This window comes from Stomoxys calcitrans, chromosome 5 (genome assembly GCF_963082655.1).
Source record: "Stomoxys calcitrans chromosome 5, idStoCalc2.1, whole genome shotgun sequence".
Taxonomy (NCBI): domain Eukaryota; kingdom Metazoa; phylum Arthropoda; class Insecta; order Diptera; family Muscidae; genus Stomoxys; species Stomoxys calcitrans.
The window spans coordinates 150,070,801-150,091,715 of record NC_081556.1 but is presented as its reverse complement, the minus strand read 5'-3'; the positions used below and the strand labels follow the sequence as shown (position 1 = coordinate 150,091,715).

The window sequence follows — 20,915 nt, the reverse complement described above, 5'->3', positions numbered from 1 at the left end:
AAATTGTCCAAGTGAGTCGAAATTAAACTTTTCCCAATAATATGAGTTAGTCAGGACACCCCATGACTAACCATAATTTGACGTTTTGGCGTAACACAACCACACAGTTCATTTAAAGCGTATTCTGGTTGCTGTCGTCGCCATTTATTTGTATATAATTTTGACATTTTGGCAAAAGAAAACCAAGAAGAAAAATAAAAGGCTAACAAGAAATCAAGAGAAGACGTAATACCATCAACATCATCATCCATAGTCATTTTGCCATGGCAAAACAAATAATGGATTACCTTTATGCTGTCTCCCCCTCTCTTGCTGATAATTTCTCTTACTTTCTATTTAGCGAAGAAAGACGAGGTGGGTGGAAGAAGAATTTCTGTTCACCAGTTTTCTCAATTTAATTTGTATGAATGAATGAACCCAAGTATATGAATATGAAAATGAAAATGGCTATGTCAGGACAACAAAATATTAGCATTGGCGTTATTTGCTCAGTTTTTCTTTAAAACTCATAAAAAGAACATTTAAAAAATAACGAGGTGTTAATTTTTTCCTTCATTTCGTGTTTCGTTGCAATATTCTTTAACTTTTTCCCAAAACCAAAATTCTCTTTGGAAGCAATGGAAAAGGTTAGAATAACCAAAAAAAAAACATGAGTGTTAACATATGTTTCCGGTGGTGCTAGTAACGCGCCGTCTACGCATCATTTCGATTTGGACCACCATTTCGACAGCTGACATTAAACAAAAATACGCGCCTTAGTTGCATTTCCCACTTTGCCATAACGGAAATGATTCTGCCAACATTTCAATTGGTGGCCAATGTTGTTAAACAAATGTGCGTTGTACAGAGGCAGACGCAATTGAAAGGCAGCAACAATAATAACAACAATCCCTCAACATCGTCCAAACGTTTGTCCAAATATAACGCCCGTTTAACATCGGCCATAGAATTGTTGTGCTCCTCTCCTGGTCTCTTGAGACCGTTGGCCATATTGCCACAGAACACAAGTGCATCATTAAAACATCATCGAACATCTACAGCAGTGGTGCCAGCATCAGCAACATCAACCTCCGCAACACTATACCCACCCACAAGAAAAGTATGTGTGTCAGAATGTTTGTTTTTTTTTTCACATTATTCTCTTGCTCTCACTCTCTTGAATTGACCCCGCTATGAGTATTAAATTGATCAGCAAATCAATCATCAGAAGCTACCATGGCTAGCAAGTCGTCAATTAATTTTGTTCTTTTTTTTAATAATGGTTTTGTAAGTGTGTGTCTGCTTGTTTGTGTCTTTAATTGTTTGTCATCCATTAAAAAAGTTTTATAGTCCTCCTACTACTCTCCTCACGCCGGTCCCATAAGTGAGTGGTCTATGTTGATTGTCTGTTTTACAGTGTCTACAAATAATTTCACCTAAATTCATAATGTGGGAAATGTTTTAATTAACTCAGTTTGTAGTGCTAATAACTTCATTACACTATCAACGGTAAATGTAACAACAACAACAACAACAACCATAATAATAACAACAATACTAGCTCTTCTTCACTACAAAAATAAGAAGAAGAGACTTTACCGCTATCTACTGAGTTTGTATTGTCATGTATACGCTTACTCACTTCACAGCGCCTCATTCACTCTCTCACACTCTTTCTCTCTTGGTCCCACCTTTAAAAAATCGTAGAGGGGTTTCTTAACAACATGAAACCATGAAGAGAGACAATTATTTTATTGTGTGATTAATGTAAACCGTGTTGAGCTCTAAAAGTGTATCTAAATGAAGTACTGAAAATTAAGGGAAAAATAAAAGAAAAATTCATAAAAAATACAATAAAAACAATTTGCTTATACAGTTAAAATTAAGAAATTAAAAATTTAAAAAAAGGAGAGTATTTTATAAAAATCTCATGTTTTTGTCAAAAATTTTTTGTATAATTTTGGTTTCAGAGAAAATTTCATACAAGTTTTGTTTTCAGAGAAATTTTTATCGAATGTTTGCCTTTAGAGAGAATTTCATAAATTTCTTAATAAATTTCTAGAAAACATTTTATAAAATTTCGTTGAGAGAGATAATTTTTGAAAGTTTTGTAGATATTTTGTCCTTAGAGAATTCATGGAGAGAATTTCATGGAAATTTTGTTTTTAAAGAAAATGAAATCGAAATTGTGTCTTCAAAGACACCGAAGTTTTGACTTTAGAGAAAATGTAATGGCAATATTGTCTCTAGCATCTCATTTTGAGGGAAACTTTATCATAGAAATTTTGTCTTTAGGTAAAATTTCATAGAAATTTTGTCTTTAGGTAAAATTTCATAGAAATTTTGTCTTTAGGTAAAATTTCATAGAAATTTTGTCTTTAGGTAAAATTTCATAGAAATTTTGTCTTTAGGTAAAATTTCATAGAAATTTTGTCTTTAGGTAAAATTTCATAGAAATTTTGTCTTTAGGTAAAATTTCATAGAAATTTTGTCTTTAGGTAAAATTTCATAGAAATTTTGTCTTTAGGTAAAATTTCATAGAAATTTTGTCTTTAGCAAAAACTTTCGTAAAAATTTTGCTTTACGAAAAATTTTATGGAAATTTTGCCTTTAGGGGAAATTTTATAAAAATTTTGTTTTTAGACAAAATTTTATAGAAACTTTGTCTTTAGGCAAAATTTTGCCGTAGGCAAAGTTTTATAGAAATTTTGTTTTTCATAGAAATTTTGTCTTTAGGAAAAAAATGCATAGAAATTTTGACTTTAGGAAAGATTTCCTAAAAATTTTGCCTGTAAGAAAAATTTTATAGAAATTTTGATTTTAGGAAAATTTTGAAAAATTTTACAGAAAATTTAGGGAAAATGTCATAGAAACTTTGTCTTCAAGGAAAATTTCTTAGAAATTTTTTCTTTAGAGATATTTCCGATCATTGAGCTCGTCTCGAAAGAGAAACAAACAAAAATGTATGGATTTTCGCCCTAACAGGAAAAAAAAAACTTAAAAATGCAAAAATTCGGCCCTTGAAGCCATCACACCTAATATGGTTGAAAAGTCTTCTAACCAAAAACGAAACGCTTCCCATAGTGGTTGGTGTGTGTTGCTATCTTTGGCTTTCTTTTTCCATTTGCATCTCGGATCATTGAGCTTGTCTCGAAAGAGAAACAAACAAAAATTGGAAATTTTGTTTTTAAATATTTGTGTTTAGAAAATTTCTGTCAAACTGTGTCCTTTGAAAAATTCTTTAGCATTTTTATAAAAGTTTTGTCTTTAAAGAAAAGTTTACAGAAATTTTGTCTATTAGCAGAGAATTTTTTCATTAAAATGTTGGATTTAGATTTTTCTTAATTTTTTGGCTGAAAAATTTTTCCGAGAAATTATGTCTCCTTAAAATTTTGGCATTACATATATTTTTTTTAACAATTTTGTTCATTTGAGATGTCTTAAGGAAACTTTGTTTAATTTTCTCTTAAGAGATTTTTTTTAAACTCTTTCTGCAGAATTTTATCATTTTTTTGCAGAAATGTTTTGTACACTTTTGTCGTTTTTCGGTACCTGGTGGTGTATACATAATATCATCAACGAAAATGAATCATACGACACCGAGTCCAATGTGCAAATTGCGTTGTTCCATATATGAAGTGTTGTAAAATAAAATAAAAAAATAATAACAAATAATGAAAAAATATTCGTCATAGATTAGAAATGCAAGTTTTGATTTATAAAAAAAAACAATAATTATAAATAATTTTTCTATTCATTTCGCCCCCATCCGATGTTAGTTGGAATGATGAATGTCCCCACCAAATTCCAAATCAGCCACTTTAGAGCCCAAATTGTCTGGTTGACACATCACAAACCAAAATAATTGTTTTTTCGTATTTCTTCATTAATTTCGTAAACTGTTTTGTGTCCATTAGCTGATCTACATTCAATAACACCTACATGCATTTAAATGACTGACTTGTCCCCACTTTCCCTCCCCTGAACAATCTCTAAAGTCATCAAGAATTTAGAAACTTGATTAATTGCATTGTGATAATCAAAATTAACCTTTAAATAAAAAATAATTGTTTACAGGCCCATATAAATCTTGTTCATATTATAATTGAACCCATAATACCATTAAGTCTAACCACAACAACTACACCAGCATCAACAACGACAGCGTCATTTATGACAAATGCTTTAACGCCAAGCGATTCATCATCTGAATGTGAATGTGTGGCTGCTTCTTCTCCTCCAGCATGCAAGGCTAACGAAATATTGTCACAAGAAACTCTCGAAACACAACAACAAGAACAAGAACCTCCTAATGTAGTTGCCTCGAATGCTGCTGCTATTGTTGCTGCTGCTAATGATGATAATGCTGATGATAATGATGATGATGGTAGTGGTGGTGATTTTAGTGCCGCTGACACTACTTTCACCTCTTTATCCACCTCAGCATCTGCAACATCGCCATTGTCAACGCAAACAACAAATTTGTCAAATGTTACTTCCTTGTCCCCCACTGCATCTGTTGCAACTACAACAGCGGCAGCAGCATTAGCAGATATGACAGGCAACAACAAGACTTACATAACTAGAGTTAAACATTTTATAAGCAAAGTTGAAGATGAAAATGACGATGAGACACAAGAAATTAAGGTAAACAAGCCTACAGACACTCTCACTCATCCATATATGAACCTACCAAACACACCCCGCCACCTTGCATACCCACCACTCACGTTGAACTACATACACACTAGCATTATGCACTACGAATTTGCCTTTTTTATGATGAACTTTAGGGAAATCTTTTTTTTTTTTTTTTGAAAAATTATAGGACAAGTGTTATGACTCTTAAAGTCAAATTTTTTCCATAGCCGATTAACTTTCGTTCACAACAAAGAAAAATCCCTTAGGATTCTCCCTTATTCTGTAGCTAATAATTCGTCTTTTTGACGATGAATTTAGGGTAATATTTTTTTTTTTTTGAAAAATTATAGGATATGTGTTTTGACTCTTAAAGTCAATTTTTTCCATAGCCGATTAACTTTCGTTCACAACAAAGAAAAATTCCTTAGGATTGTCCCTTATTCTGTAGCTAATATTAAAAAATATTTTAAAAGAAATTAAATTATAATTTGTTGCCTTTTTAATTAAAGCTTTTTTATGGGACAAGATTTTGAAGTATCAAATTCGGATTTGCGGATTTGTATGCAAAATCGAAATTTTGGTTCCTACAATTTAAAAAATATGGTGAAATTTTGCAATAATATCTAATTTTCTAAACATAAAATTTCTTGGGAACTTCGATTCCGCATGCATGTATTCCATATAAATCACCTCATTTGCCAAAATAGAGATAGCACTATTTCGATTTTGCATACAAATCCGGACTCTGCTTTTTACATACATAAATATTTTCTACCATAAGCTTACAAAAAGTCGTATGGAAAACTTTGTATATAAAAAGCTTTGTAAAAAAGCTTTTTCAGATAATAAAAAAAGTTATAGAGAAACAATACTTCTTCTAAAATCTTAAAGAGTGTTTAAAGCTAAATCAGATTCTTGAAAGCTTAAGAAGCTTTTCTTCTAAAGCTTGTTAAAGCTTTTAGAAATAATGTTGTTTAAATTTTTAACAGAAAAGCTTTTTAAGCTTTCGACACCTTTTAAGCAACATTTTTATACCCACCACAGAAGGATGGGGGTATATTCATTTTGTCATTCCGTTTGCAACATATCGAAATATCCATTTCCGACCGTATAAAGTATATATATTCTTGATCAGCGTAAAAATCTAAGACGATCTAGCCGATGTACGTCCGTCTGTCCATCTGTCTGTCGAAATCACGCTACAGTCTTTAAAAATAGAGATATTGAGCGGAAATTTTGCAAGATTCTTTTTTTGTCCATAGGCAGGTTAAGTTCGAAGATGGGCTATATCAGACCATATATTGATATAGCTGCCATATAGATCGATCCGCCGATTTGGGGTCTTAAGCCCATAAAAGCCAAATTTATTATCCGATTTTGCTGAAATTTGGGACAGTGAGTTGTCTCAAACATGTTTCTTCAATTTAGCCCAGAACGGTCTAGATTTGGATATAGCTGCCTATAGACCGATCCGCATTAAAAAAATGCATTTAAGTGTTTGTAAAAAGCTTAAAGCTCTTAAAAAAGCCTTTAAGCTTTTATAAAAAGTATTTAAGCTTTTATAAAAAGCCTTAAAGCCTTTATAAAAAGCCTTAAAGCTCTTATTAAAAACCTTAAAGGTCTTATAAAAAACCTTTAAGCTCTTATAAAAACCCTTAAGCTCTTATAAAAAGCTTTAATGACCTTATGTGATTTTATAAAAAACCTTAGAGATTTTTTAAAAAGACTTACGTTAGGTCGAAAAGAGGGAGCGGATATTAAGGCAGGAATCGGCTTGTTGTGCGCTGATAAAAAACCCTAAAGGTTTTATTAAAAGCCTTAAAGCTGAAAGCCTTTAAGCTTTTATAAACAGCCTTTAAGCCTCTTAGCTTTTTTAAAAAGCCTTTCATAAAAAGCCTTTATGCTTTCATAAAAAGCCTTTAGGCTTTCATAAAAAGCCTTTAGGCTTTCTTAAAAAACCTTTAGGCTTTCATAAAAAGTCTCTAGGCTTTCATAAAAAGCCTTTAAGATTTCATAAAAAGCCTTTAGGCTTTCATTAAAAGCCTTTAGGCTTTCATTAAAAGCCTTTAGGCTTTCATAAAAAGCCTGTAGGCTTTCATAAAAAGCCTTTAGGCTTTCATAAAAAACCATTAGGCTTTCATAAAAAGCTTTTAGGCTTTCATAAAAAGCCTTTAGGCTTTCATAAAAAGCCTTTAGGCTTTCATAAAAAGCCTTTAGGCTTTCATAAAAAGCCTTCAGGCTTTCATAAAAAGCCTTCAGGCTTTCATAAAAAGCCTTGAGGCTTTCATAAAAAGCCTTGAGGCTTTCATAAGAAGCTTCCCTGGTTGTTACAAAAAAAAATTTTCTTCAAAATTTCAAAATCGGTAACTATAATTGAAACCACTTTCTTTGCATTTGTGTAGCGAAAAGCTCTCTGAAGCTTTTTAAGCTTAAAAAGCATAAAAAACTATTTTTGGTATCTTGCAAAGTTGTTTTACCTTCCCATTATTGGTTGAGAATCATTTCATAAAAAGCTTAAAAGCCTAACTTATATTTTTCTGGTTCCCTAATTAGAAAAGCTCTCTGAAGCTTTTTAAGCTTAAAAAGCATAAAAAATATTTTTGGTATCTTTGCAAAGTTGTTTTAACTTCCCATTATTGGTTGAGAATCATTTTCGATGGTCTCCTTATTTAAGTAAGCTTTAAAAGCTTTTCATAAAAAGCTTAAAAGCCTAACTTATATTTTTCTGGTTCCCTAATTAGAAAAGCTCTCTGAAGCTTTTTAAGCTTAAAAAGCATAACAAATATTTTTGGTATCTTGTAAAGTTGTTTTATCTTCCCATTATTGGTTGAGAATCATTTTCGATGGTCTCTTTATTTGAGTAAGCTTTAAAAGCTTTTCATAAAAGCTTAAAAGCCTAACTTATATTTGGTTCCCTCTGGTTCCCTTTTTTTCATTAGGAAAATTTACGTTGTATTCATTTGAAAGTTTTGAAACGGCTATAAAAGCTTTTAAGTAAGCTTTTAATTAGGTTGTATTTTGTCCAAAGTTTTTTAAGAAAAATGTTAAAGTTTCACAAAAATAACAAATGAAGGAATATTTATGTCTATTATTTCCAAAACATAAGTATAATTTTTTGGACAAAATAAATGTATAAAAGAAAAACCCTACACATACACACACCTTTACTTAAAAAATTTTACTTGATAAGCTTTTTATTTGGTTTACTCTAAACGTGCCCTGACAGCTTTTGTTAAACATTAAATTGTGTTTTTGTGGGAGTAAAGAAAATTGTAGTTTGACAACATAATGAGGAAAATTACTTTCTCATAATATTTTTAGTTAGGTTGTCCCAAAAAGCTTTTCTACTACACCTAAAAGCTTTTCCCGCTAAAAAGACGAAACCTTTAAGCTTTTTAAGTTGTGAGTATTTAAAACAAAAATAAAATTCCTTGCACCTATACCTCCATCTTACACCTTTCAAGCTTTTAAATAGAATTCCAATTCCAATTTCCTTTGGATAAAACAAAGTTAGCCACAAATCATGAGAAACAAATCATTAAAAAAAAAAACAAAATATCACATGGATGTTGGGCATAAAACCTTGTATAATAACAACATAAAAACACAAATTATTACCAAAACAAATCTAATCTAAGTTATTTTACACACAAAACAAAACATTTAAAAGCCTCAGAAAAGCTTTACTAATATTTAAACATCATCATCTCTTCTTTTTTTATTTATTTTCCCTACAAAACCCCACAAACAAACAAAAAAAAAAAACTTGACCTCAATAGGTTATACCACAGTTTAGCAATGTCTCCATCAGCAACAACAACATACAACAACAACATCACTCATCACAACCATCGCCCATTATACAGGAGCCACCGACTCCCATCATTTATGGGGGTCATGCATCGGCCAGTGAGGCAAATGCCCCACAATTTCCCCAACCTGCTCAACGTCAAAGCTATCAGCAGCAACCCTCACAGCCCTCATCGATGTTCCAGCCCCAACAGCCGATCTACCAAAATCAAATTGAGCTTGCCGCCGCTGCTCAACAGAATGCGCGACGTAATGTGGCCCGTGGACTCCAATATCGTGACTCGGCCTATGAATCAAGGCGTCACTCACAAAATGTCACCGCCCCTCCTGGCATCTTGTCAATGGACAATTTCCGCATGCTTAGCGTCTTGGGTCGTGGCCACTTTGGCAAGGTCATCCTGTGCCAATTGCGTACAAATAATCAATACTACGCCATAAAAGCTTTAAAGAAGGGCGACATCATAGCTCGCGACGAGGTTGAGTCTTTGCTAAGCGAAAAGCGTATCTTTGAGGTGGCCAATGCCATGCGTCATCCATTTTTGGTCAACCTGTATGCCTGTTTCCAGACAGAGGTAATTGATGGTCAATAGTCGTATGGCTTCCCAAGGTATGGTGTTTCTAAAATGTTTTTCTTTTTTTTTTTTCTTAATTCTAATTGCAGCAACATGTCTGTTTTGTTATGGAATATGCCGCTGGTGGCGATTTGATGATGCACATCCATACGGATGTCTTCACAGAACCCCGTGCTGTTTTCTATGCGGCCTGTGTTGTCTTGGGTCTACAGTATTTGCATGAGAACAAAATCATATATCGTGATTTGAAATTGGACAATTTGTTATTGGACACAGACGGTAAGATATGGCCATTCACCTAAAAAAAATACAACTTGTAACCAAACAAATAAAACTCGAAACTTTTGTTAGAAAGGAATTTACCTACATTTACTTGTATTGGCATTATGGTAGGATCTACTTTTTATAGAAAATTTTGACAAAATTTACTTTTTATTAAAAATTTTGTCAAAACCTACTTTTTCTAAGAACTTTTGTAAAATTTTATTTTTTGTAAAAAATTTTGTCAAAATTTATATTTTATAGAAAATTTTTCCAAAAATTTTTTTTTTATAAAAAATTTTGCCAAAATTTAATTTTAATAAGAAATTTTATCAAAATTTCCTTTTTATAGGATATTTTGTCAAAATTTTCTTTTTATAGGAATTTTTATAAAAATTTACTTTCAAATTATCTTTTTATATGACATTTTGATAAAATTAGGAAATTTTTTATAGGAAATTTTGTCAAAATTTGCTTTTTATAGGAAATTTTGCTAAAATTTGTTGTTTATGACAAATTTTGTCAAAACTTGCTTTTATAGAAAAATATAGTCAAAATTTACTTATTATAGGAAACTTTGTCCAAATTGGTTTTTTAGGAAATTTTGTCAACATTTTTTTCTTTTCGGAAATGTCAAAATATGCTTTATAGAAAATTTTCCCAAAATGTTTAATAAAATTTTCTTTTTATTGGACATTTAGTAAAAAAATAACTTTTTATAGCTTTTGCTTTTTATAGGAAATTTTTTCAAAATTTGCTTATTATAGGAAATTTTTTAAAATGTGCTTTTTTTAATAAATTTTGTCAAAGTGTGCTTTTTATAGGAAATTTATCCAAAATTTGTTTTTTTAGGGAATTTTGGCAAAATTTGCTTTTATAGGAAATTTTGTCGAAATGTGCTATATATAATAAATTTTATCAAAATTAGCTTTTTATAGGAAATTTTGTCAAAATTTGCTTTTTATAGGATTTTTTTTCAAAATGTGCTTTTTTTAATAAATTTTGTCAAAATGTGCTTTTTATAGGGAATTTTCCCAAAAATTTTTTTTCTGGGAAATTTTGGCAAAATTTGCTTTTTATAGAATATTTTGTAAAAATGTAAAAAACACATTTTAAAAAATTTCCTATAAAAAGCAAATTTTGACAGTTCCTATAAAAAGTTATTTTTTTACTAAATGTCCTATAAAAAGAAATTTTTTTTTTAGTTAAAATTTACTTTTTATAGGAACTTTGTCAAAGTTTACTTTTTATAGGAAATTTTTGCAAAATTTACTTTTATAGGAAATTTTGTCAAAATTAGCTTTTTTAGGACATTTTGTCAAAATTTACTTTTTACAGGAAATTTTTTTGCAAAATTTGCTTTTTATAGGAAATTTTTTCAAAATTTGCTATTATAGAAAAACTAGCCGAACCGGGCCCGCTCCGCTGCGCCTTCTTTAACTCTCTAATATCTAATATCTTTTTGAGCCCCATATTGCCACGGCCGGTAAATATGAACCGTTTGGAGGGTGTTTTAGAGCTGGGGCGGGCATCGGTGGTACTTGAACACAAATTTTAATACCATTTTCGTTTTCTGGCCTCTAATACCTTTCATTTAATACCTTTATTGTGCCCATCGGACCACTTCTGGATATGGGTGGTGTTTTTGGGGTACAGTGCGGGTCAGCCTCCACCCGATATCTAAAAATTATATTATAGCCTATGTTTCCTTCCAGACAAACGTCCACAAACTATGAAAATTGTAAGAAACTCGGTTCAGCCAAGCATCATATAATCATAATAGGTCCAATGCCGGTTTTAAGGGATGGTGTGACCCCCTATACTTCGATCTGATTTTGTGTGCCAGATTCAAAATCTACCCCCGAATATCTTTCATTTTAGCCCTATATTAAAACGAAAGTCCAATATGTCTGTTTGGAGGAGTTTTGGGGTTGGGCGGCCTGATAGATACTTGGACTCAAATTTTAATACCACATTCGTATTCGACTCTCCAATACCTTTCAGTTGATACCTATATTATCCCGATCGGTCGCCTTTTGATTTTGTATTATGTAAGGGGGAGGGTCCATCCCCCTTCCGACACCGAAAAATTATATTTCCTTCCAGACCAACCTACACAATATGCGAAAATTTCGAGAATATCGGTTCTGCCGTTTTTCAGTCTATACGGAACAAACAAACCGAGACCCATATATCCGTGATTGGCTAATGTGCCCATTTTGGGCGTTTTTGTGGGGGTGGGGTGACCCCCTATAGTTCGACATGAATTTGTATGCCAGATTCATTATCTACTCCAGCATACTTTTCATTTGATATCCATATTGTCCCGATCGGTCCACTTTTATTTTTGGGTAGTATTTTTGGAGTAAGGGGGAGGGTCCGCCGCTCTTCCGTTATAAAAAAATTATATAAACTATGTTTCCTTCCAGACCAACCTACACAATCTGTGAAAATTTCAAGGTAATCGGTTCAGCCGTTTTTGAGTCTATACCGAACAAAAAAACTCAAATTGCATTTTATATATAAGATTTTTTCAAAATCTGTTTTTTATAGGAAATATTTTCAAAACTTGCTTTTTATAGGAATATTTTTCAAAATTTGCTTTTATAGAAAAATATTGTCGTAAATTGCTTATTATAGGAAACTTTGTCAAAATTTGCTTTTTTTAGGAAATTTTGTCAAAATTAACTGGACAGGGCCCGCTCCGCTGCGACTTCTTCCACTCTCTTATTTTATCTGAGCCCTATACTTGCACGGTCAGGAAATAAGTCCTGTTTAGGTACGCTGGTACGGCCATTCAGATACTTCGCCCCAATGTGGATATCATATTGGTGCTCTACTCATAAATACCTTTCATTTGAGTCTTATACTGCTATGGTCGGTAAATAGGTCCGGTATGGGGATATTTTTGGGTTTAAGACGGACCCACATATATCAGATTCGTGCTCTAATCTCAAATACCTTTCATTTGACCCATATGTGGTCATTATTGGTCTATATTTCAGTTTGGCGGGCTTTTAAGATGGGACGGTCCCCCTAGATATCCTCCCCATAAATATTCATACCAAATTTCTGTTTTTGAGTTATTATGAACAAACCAAATTTCGCTTAAATAGCCCCACTCCAAGATCGGGCGTTTTCGAAAATTGGGTAGGATGAGGGTCCGCCCTTTAAAGATTAGATGTTAAATCTACTTCATTCTCTTGGTTTTGGTGGTGGATTGGAGTAGCTACACCTTTTGCCCCGAAAGTGGATATCACATTCATACTCTACTCCCAAAAACCACATATGAGCTACATATTGCTATAGTCGGTATATAGGTGATAGGTGAGGCGTCCCTGAATTACTTGACCATAAAACAGATACCACAATTAGAGCCCCTCTTTGTCCTAGTCCACAAATATGCGCAGCTTGAAGGGTATATAGGGTGGGGCGGCTACCCACGCACTTAGCCCTAAAAAATCAGCATCGTGCTCTACTCTCATATTCCTTTTATTTGGGCGCAAATTGCCACTTGGCCTCAAAATTGGATAACAAATTCATTTTGTAATATAAAATACTTATTATTTGAACCCTTTATTGCCATAGTGGTCTAACATGGCCGGATTGAGGGGAGATAATTTTTAATAGCATATTCGTATTTAACTCCCAAATAGCTTTCATTTGAGTCCCATATTGTCCCAATCGGTAAATATGTCCTGCTGGGGAATTTTGAGGGGTGGGGAGACCCCCTAGACACCAAGGAATACATTTTTATGTCAGATTTGTACTTTACCTTTCAATTGATACTCATATTGCCCAAAGCGGTAAAAGTGTCCTGTCGGGCGGTGTTTTTGGGGATTGGGGACCCCCCACCCAACATTTAGGGTGTTTTTGGGGAATCATAAGGTGGCATACACAATTTCGCTTAAATCTGTGTTCCCATCTTCGAGATTTGGCTTTTTTGAAAATGGAAGTAAGGGGGAGGGTTTTATAGGAAATTTTGTAAAAACGTAATTTTTTTAGAAATTTTGCAAAGACGTGTTTTTTATTGGAAATTTTATCAAAATTTACTTAGCAAATTTTTTAAAATTTTCTTTTTTATAGGAAATTCTCTCAAAATTTATTTTAAAAGTAAATTTTGCCAAAATGAATGGAAATTCTATTTTCGAGTTGTATTAGTAATTATGACTATCTTCCGTTCATTTTCTCTAAAATTTCCCTCTCCTTCCTTTCCTTTTTTATTTGTAGGTTATGTCAAAATTGCCGATTTTGGCTTGTGTAAAGAGGGCATGGGTTTCGGTGATCGTACGGGAACATTTTGTGGTACCCCTGAGTTCTTAGCGCCGGAAGTATTAACCGAAACATCATACACACGTGCGGTGGATTGGTGGGGCTTAGGTGTTCTGATATTTGAAATGTTGGTGGGAGAGGTAAGTCTTTAAAAAATACATCCTTTATATAAAATCATTGATTTTTTGTTTTTGTTGAATTTTAGTCTCCTTTCCCTGGTGATGATGAAGAAGAAGTGTTCGACTCGATTGTCAATGATGAAGTTCGTTATCCAAGATTCTTGTCATTGGAAGCCATTGCTATAATGCGAAGGGTATGTATACATAAACAATCCTGCAGGAGGTTAGGTTGAAAGAGGGTGCCGATATTGATACGCCCCATGCCACTATGGACATAGACCTAAGCCAGTAATCGGCTTGTTGTGCGCTCCTCATACTAAAAAGAAAATCTAAGTTAGGAATTCCGTGCTATTTACAAAACTCTTAATTGTTTTCTATACCACGCCCCTAAGTTGGTTCCTGTCTGGTATTGTGTCCCCAGCTAAGGTCGTTGTCTATTAGCCGCGAAAACCGGACAATGACATAGGAAATGCTCCAACGTCTCATCAACTTCCCACATGCCCTTCACATGCTATCACTTACCGCACCGATTTTGCATAAGTGAGCTCGTAGCCCTTTGTGTCCCGTTATGATACCGAAGGTTATACTGACCTCTTTCTTACTTAATAGCTTTGTCCTCTCACAATCCGCATCACCCCATAGGATTTTTGCCGTCCTATCGACTCTATCGCTGATTCACAGCGATCTTCGCCCAAGAAATAATTCTTTACAATATGGGATTCAAATGAAAGGTATTCAAGAGTAGAGTACGAATTTCATAATAAAAGTGGGGTCCAAGTACCTGGGGGGCCACGCCAGCCCCAAAACCCCTTAAAATAGTTTTATTTGACGATCATGACAATATGGGACTCAAATTAAAGGTATTCGGGAGTAGATTACGAATATGGTCTGGAAGTAGGAATAGGCTTTATAATTTATTGATAACGAAAGGGGCGGACCCTCCATCGTTACCCCATAAACACCACCCAAAATCAAAAGTGGACCGATAAGAACAATATGGGTATCAAATGAAAGGTATGTGGGAGTAGATAACGAATCTGGTATAAAAATTCATGTCGAAGTATAGGGGGTCACCCCACCCCCACAGAAAGACCCAAAATGGGCACATTAGCCAATCACGGATATATGGGACTCGGTTTGTTTGTTCCGTTATAGACTGAAAAACGGCAGAACCGATTATCTCGAAATTTTCGCATATTTTGGAGGTTGGTCTGGAAGGAAATATAGGCTATATCATTTCTCGGCGTCGGAAGGGGGACGGACCCTCCCCTTTAGGCCAAAAACACCACCCAAAATCAAAAATTGGACCGATGTAGACAATATGGGCATCAAATGAAAGGTATTGGAGAGTAAAATACAAATATGTTATTAAAATTCCAGACTAAGTACCCATCGGGCCGCCCCAACCCCAAAACTCCCCCAAACAGACATATTGGACTTTCATTTCAATATGGGGCTCAAATGAAAGGTATTTGGGAGTAGAAAACGAATATAACATTAAAATTTGCGTTCAATTCTAGGTGGCTCTTTTCCTCCGGGACTCAAATGAAAGTTATTTGAGTGTAGAAAACGAATTTGATATCCAATATTGGAGCCAAGTGTTTTGGGGTACGATCTTTGGAACGAATTTGATATCTATTTTCAGTGCAAAGTGCCGGTGGCCGCCCCAGCACCAAAACTCCCTCCAAACGCTTCATATTAACCGACCATGGCAATATGGGGCTCAGATTAAAGGGATTTGGAAGTGCAGCACAAATTTGATATCCTTATTTGTGTCAAAATGTCTGAGGTGCCATTCCTTCCTCAAACAGCAATTCTTATTACCCCAATTTTTAAAAACACCAGGAACCGAGTGGGCGCAATCTTCTCTTTCATCAATGAGTGATTTTCCATTCAAGTTTAAACTCAATGTTAAGGGACCTTTTTTATAGCCGAGTCCGAATGGCGTCCCGCAGTGCGATACCTCTTTGCCGTAATTTTTTTTAAATGGCCATGCATGGCATTGTGCCTCGCAAATGTCGCCAACATTAAGAGGCGATAAACACCGCTTTGTGGAGGCCACCGTAGCGCAGAGGTTAGCAGAGTTCGAATCCAGGCGAGACCATCAGAAAAAATTTTCAGCGGTGGTTGTTCCCCTCCTAATGCTGGCAACATTTGTGAGGTACCATGCCATGTCAAACTTCTCTCCAAAGAGGTGTCGCACTGCAGCACGCCTTTCGGACTCGGCTATAAAAAGGAGGCCCCTTATCAATGAGCTTAAAAACTTGAATCAGACTGCACTCATTGATATGTGAGAAGTTTGCCCCTGTTCCTTAGTGGAATGTTCATGTGCAAAATTTGTTTTGTTAAACACTGCTTTGTCCGATGTTCTCGCCAGAATTCGAACGCGTTCAGTGTCATAGGCTACAATGGCACATTTAGGGCGAAGTGTCCCCACCCTAAGAAGATATTGGAGAGTTAAAGAAGCGCAGCGGGGCGCACCCGGTTCGGCTAGTTTCCTATAACAATTAAATTTTCCCTAAACTAGATGTTTGACAAAATTTCCTATAAAAAGTGAATTTTGATGGAATTTACTTTCAAAATTGATTTAAATAAAATTTTCTTTATTTAATTTAATTATGTAATTTTTATAAAAACTACATTTAAAAAAAAAATCCTACAAAAAGTGACTTTTTATTTTAACACAGTTTCCTATAGAAATTAAATTTTTACAAAATTTCCTATTAAGTTTCCTATAGAAAATAATTTTTGTAATATTTCCTATAAAAGGTAAATTTTGACAAAATTTCCTATTAAATTAAAATTTTGATGAAAATTCCCATGAATATTAAATGTTGTCGAAATTTCTTAAAAAAAAAAAATATTTTTTTAACAATTTTGTTAAAAAATTAAATTTGACAAAAATTCCCATAAAAATAAAATTAACGCAAAATTTCCTATAAAAAGTAAATTTTGAACAAATTTCCTATAAAAATTGAATTTTGACAAAATTTCCTATTAAATTAAAATTTTGATGAAAATTCCCATAAATATCAAATTTTGTCGAAATTTCTTATAAAAAAATTACTTTTTTTTTAATTTCCTTAAAAAATTAAATTTAACAAAATTTCCCATAAAAATTAAATTAAAGCAAAAATTTCCTATAAAAAGTAAATTTTGACAAAATTTCCTATAAAAATTGAATTTTGATAAAATTTCCTATATAAACTGGATTTTTACAAAATTTCCTACATTTTCTTTTAATTCATTTATAATTTAATCATGTTTTTACTATAAAAATTAAAATTTAACAAAATTTCCTATAAAATTTAGTTTATGGCAAAATTTCCTAAAGAAGTGGACTTTTTTAAGATTTTTTTTATTTATTTTACATTCGTTATTGTTTCGTTGTTTCTTCAGCTGCTGCGAAAAAATCCCGAAAGACGTTTGGGCTCGTCAGAACGAGATGCTGAAGATGTCAAAAAGCAAGCCTTCTTCCGCTCCATAGTCTGGGATGATTTGCTATTACGCAAAGTCAAGCCGCCATTTGTGCCCACAATTGTAAGAGTTTATCCATATTTTCTTTGAAATAAATTTTCTAAAATTTGTTTTTTTTTTATGTTTGTATCTTCTAGGACCACTTGGAAGATGTATCCAATTTCGATGAAGAATTCACTTCAGAGAAGCCACAATTGACACCGCCAAAGGAACCACGCCTATTGACTGATGACGAACAAATGTTCTTCCAAGATTTTACCTATACCGCAGACTGGTCTTAATGCCATTATCATCATCATCATCGTCGTCATCATCATCAGAGAGAAAGGGCCAACTTCTTGAATGCCAATTACAATGTCATCAATACGTTTTACTAAGAGATAAGGGAAATCTGGCGAAAATGTTCCCACAATTAAATAAAATGCCACCCCCAATGATCATATACACATACACATACATACAGATAAGCATGCATGCGCACGGGAGGCACTTGTAAATTATTTTTATTTAATTTTTTTTTTTCTAATTTATACACATTGTTAATTTACTAATAATCGATGGTAACTGTTTCGGTTTCACTATTCGAAAAAAATCAGAGGAAGGAAAAAACAACAACAAAAAGTTGTAATTGTTTCATAAAATAATGATCATGATGATAATGTATTTTTTTTTTTTAATTTAATCTAATTATTTGTTGCTTCTTTTGAGCATAGAAACGTATCTTTAGTTAGAAACAAAATAGAAATCCAGGAAGAAACCAACAAAAACATATAAAGAATGAAAAAAAGCATGTTGCCTTTTAATATTATTTTGATAAAATAAGTAATGAAAAGAAGAAAACAAAAAACAATTAAAAATAAATTATATAAAGAAAACAAAAATCAATTATTATTAATTAAAAATAACCAACCAAGCTATATACTACTATATAACATACCTTAGAGGATGATAAATTATTATTTATATAAAAACAAGAAACGGATATATTGATCAAATCGATTAATTTGCTTTTTGTCAAAAGTCAAACGCAAAACTTTTGAAAATGAAGAAAAAAAAAACATTCTTTGTTTGACAAAAAAATATATGGAAATTTTCTTCAGTGTAACAACTTTTTAATTAAAAGTAAGCATTTAAAGATTATAGAACTACTAAAGGAGAACCCCATTATGCCCTTGGATAACAAAACAAACAATTATATACATACATACACTTGCAAACAAATATATATATACAATATATACACATTAAACGATCGAAGGAAAAACCCAAGTGCATTTAAATGCAAAAAAAAAAAAAAAAATACAATTTTAAACTAATTCCGATAATTTGAAGGTACTAAGCTCACACACACACTCCACTCTGCTGGCTAATATACGACAAAAACGCAAGGACAACATTTTCTATAGAGATAAAATGTTGAACAAATTTCCTATCGAAAAGAAATTGTCACAAAATTTCTTATAGACAAGTAATTTTGCAAAATTTCCCATAGACAAGAAATTTATGCAAAATTTCCCATAGACAAGAAATTTTTTGCAAAATTTCCCACAGACAAGAAATTTTGGCAAAATTTCCCATAGACAAGAAATTTAGACAAAAATTCCCATAGACAAGAAATTATGGTAAAATTTCCCATAGACAAGAAATTGGGAAAAAATTTCTTATAGACAAGAAATTTGGACAAAATTTCCTATAGACAAGAATTTATTACAAAATTTCCCATAGAAAACATATTTGGATAAAATTTCCCATAGACAAGAAATTTTGGCAAAATTTCCCATAGACAAGAAATTTGGAAAAAATTTCTTATAGACAAGAAATTTGGACAAAAATTCCTATAGATAAGAATTTTTTACAAAATTTCCCATAGACAAGAAAATTTTTGCGAAATTTCCCATAGACATGAAAATTTTGCAAAAATTCCCATAGACTAATTTTTACAAAATTTCCCATAGACAAGAAATTTTTGCAAAATTTCCATAGACAAAATATTTTTGCAAAATTTCCCACAGACAAAAACTTTTGTCAAAATTTCCCATAGACAAGAAATTTTTCTAAAATTTCCCACAGACAAAAACTTTTGTCAAAATTTCCCATAGACAAGAAATTTTTGCAAAATTTCCCATAGACAAGAAATTTTGGCAAAATTTCTCATAGACAAGAAATTTGGAAAACATTTCTTATAGACAAGAAATTTGGACAAAATTTCCTATAGACAAGAATTTTTTACAAAATTTCCCATAGGAAACAAATTTGAATAAAATTTCCCATTGACAAGAAATGTTGACAAAATTTCCCATTGACAAGAAATGTTGACAAAATTTCCCATTGACAAGAAATTTTGACAAAATGTTCCTGAAACAAGAAGTTTTGACAAAATTTCCCGTATACAAGAAATTGTGACAAAATTTCCTGTACACACAAAATTTTGATAAAAATTCCTTATTAAAAAAAAAATCCCTATGAAAAATTTTCCAATGGACAAGAAATGCTGAACAAATTTTCTATACACAAGACACTGAACTTGTGAAAAAAATTTCTTGTAGGCCAGCAATTTTGACAATATTGACAATTAATTTAAAAAAAAAAAACATCTGCCTCTCAAGAATTTTTGACAAAATCTCGCTAGAATCGAAATTTTTGCAAAATTTCCTAAATTTCAGCCACATTTTCTGTAAAATAGAATATTTGGCAAATTTCCTATAAAATCAAAATTTTGAAAAAGTTTTCTATTCTAAAATCTTTTGTGCCAACTTCCTTGCCCAAGAATATGCCAGCAATTCGTAATTAGAGCCTCAAATTATCTAAATTTGGTTCATAATTGTTTTTTTTTAATTTTAAATGAACACTCGACGAAATTTTGTAAAAAGAATATGGAAATATTTTCTCTATATTAAAAGGAAAATAATTTCCCAAAAATGAAAATATCACCTTAGAAGTCATCATGTACTAACAACAACATTTTGTAAATCACTTACTAACAATGACCCTTTACACAACCAACCTTATGATCCTTAGCCATTGTAATCATTATCATCATCATTATCATCACATATCACTCTAAAACTCCTGCTCTCATTATCCACCTCTCTCTCTCTTCCTCTCTCTCTCTCTCTTCCTTTTCCTTTTCCTCTCTCTCTCTTTCCCTTTTCCTCTCTCTCCTTACTGAATGTAGTCACTCTTAACTCTGTAGATAATTATGAAATATTATCCCTCCATAAACATTTTTTCCTATGTAAAAAAAAAAACAAAAACGCAAAAAGCGTTTGTGTTTCATTTTGTTTACATTCTCCCACCACCTCTCGTAACAACGACAGACAAACGTACTGTCTGTTCTTAGTCCATACTCTGACGTTTAGAAAGAAGATGAAAAAGAAAAACAAAAAAACAAACCTCAATAACAAACTATTTGCTCATTTGTTTTCAAACTCTAGATTTCATTATAAGATTTCCATCATCAAGTCCTATGTAAGGGAGCACTTTTTTATTTTTTAAAATTTCTTTAAAACAAAAAGTCAAAATAGTTGTATTACTTTATTTTTATTATTATTACCATTTTTTTTTTAATTTTATTTTTTTTTTTTGTAATATTATGTATTGAAAGATTTCTTATTAGTGTGGGTGTGTTTTGTTGAAGCACCGAAACAAAACTATTTTTATTTTATTTTTTAATAATTTTTTTTCGTTTATTTCTATTTAAGCATCTTTAATTTTTTTCTTTATTTAATTATTTTTGTGTATTAAGTCTAAAAGAATGTGGAAAAAAACAAAACAAAACAGTGTG

General features: G+C 32.3%; 1 protein-coding gene across 12 annotated transcripts in view; it reads left to right on the top strand.

The window, feature by feature from the left end:
* LOC106090181 (serine/threonine-protein kinase N) overlaps positions 1-17,794 on the top strand; it is a 193,695-nt gene extending 175,901 nt beyond the window's left edge. For 10 of the 12 annotated variants that reach the window (XM_013256285.2, XM_013256287.2, XM_013256286.2 and 7 more), the window contains 7 exons: positions 4,057-4,626; positions 8,400-9,002; positions 9,092-9,281; positions 13,494-13,675; positions 13,741-13,848; positions 17,054-17,194; positions 17,269-17,794. In XM_013256285.2, the coding sequence (XP_013111739.2) occupies positions 4,057-4,626; positions 8,400-9,002; positions 9,092-9,281; positions 13,494-13,675; positions 13,741-13,848; positions 17,054-17,194; positions 17,269-17,412 (1,938 nt within the window). In that variant the 3' untranslated portion in view covers positions 17,413-17,794. The remainder of the gene's footprint in view (positions 1-4,056; positions 4,627-8,399; positions 9,003-9,091; positions 9,282-13,493; positions 13,676-13,740; positions 13,849-17,053; positions 17,195-17,268) is intronic. The other 2 variants (XM_059368505.1, XM_059368506.1) reach the window with 1 other exon arrangement.
* Positions 17,795-20,915: the final 3,121 nt, after the last annotated feature.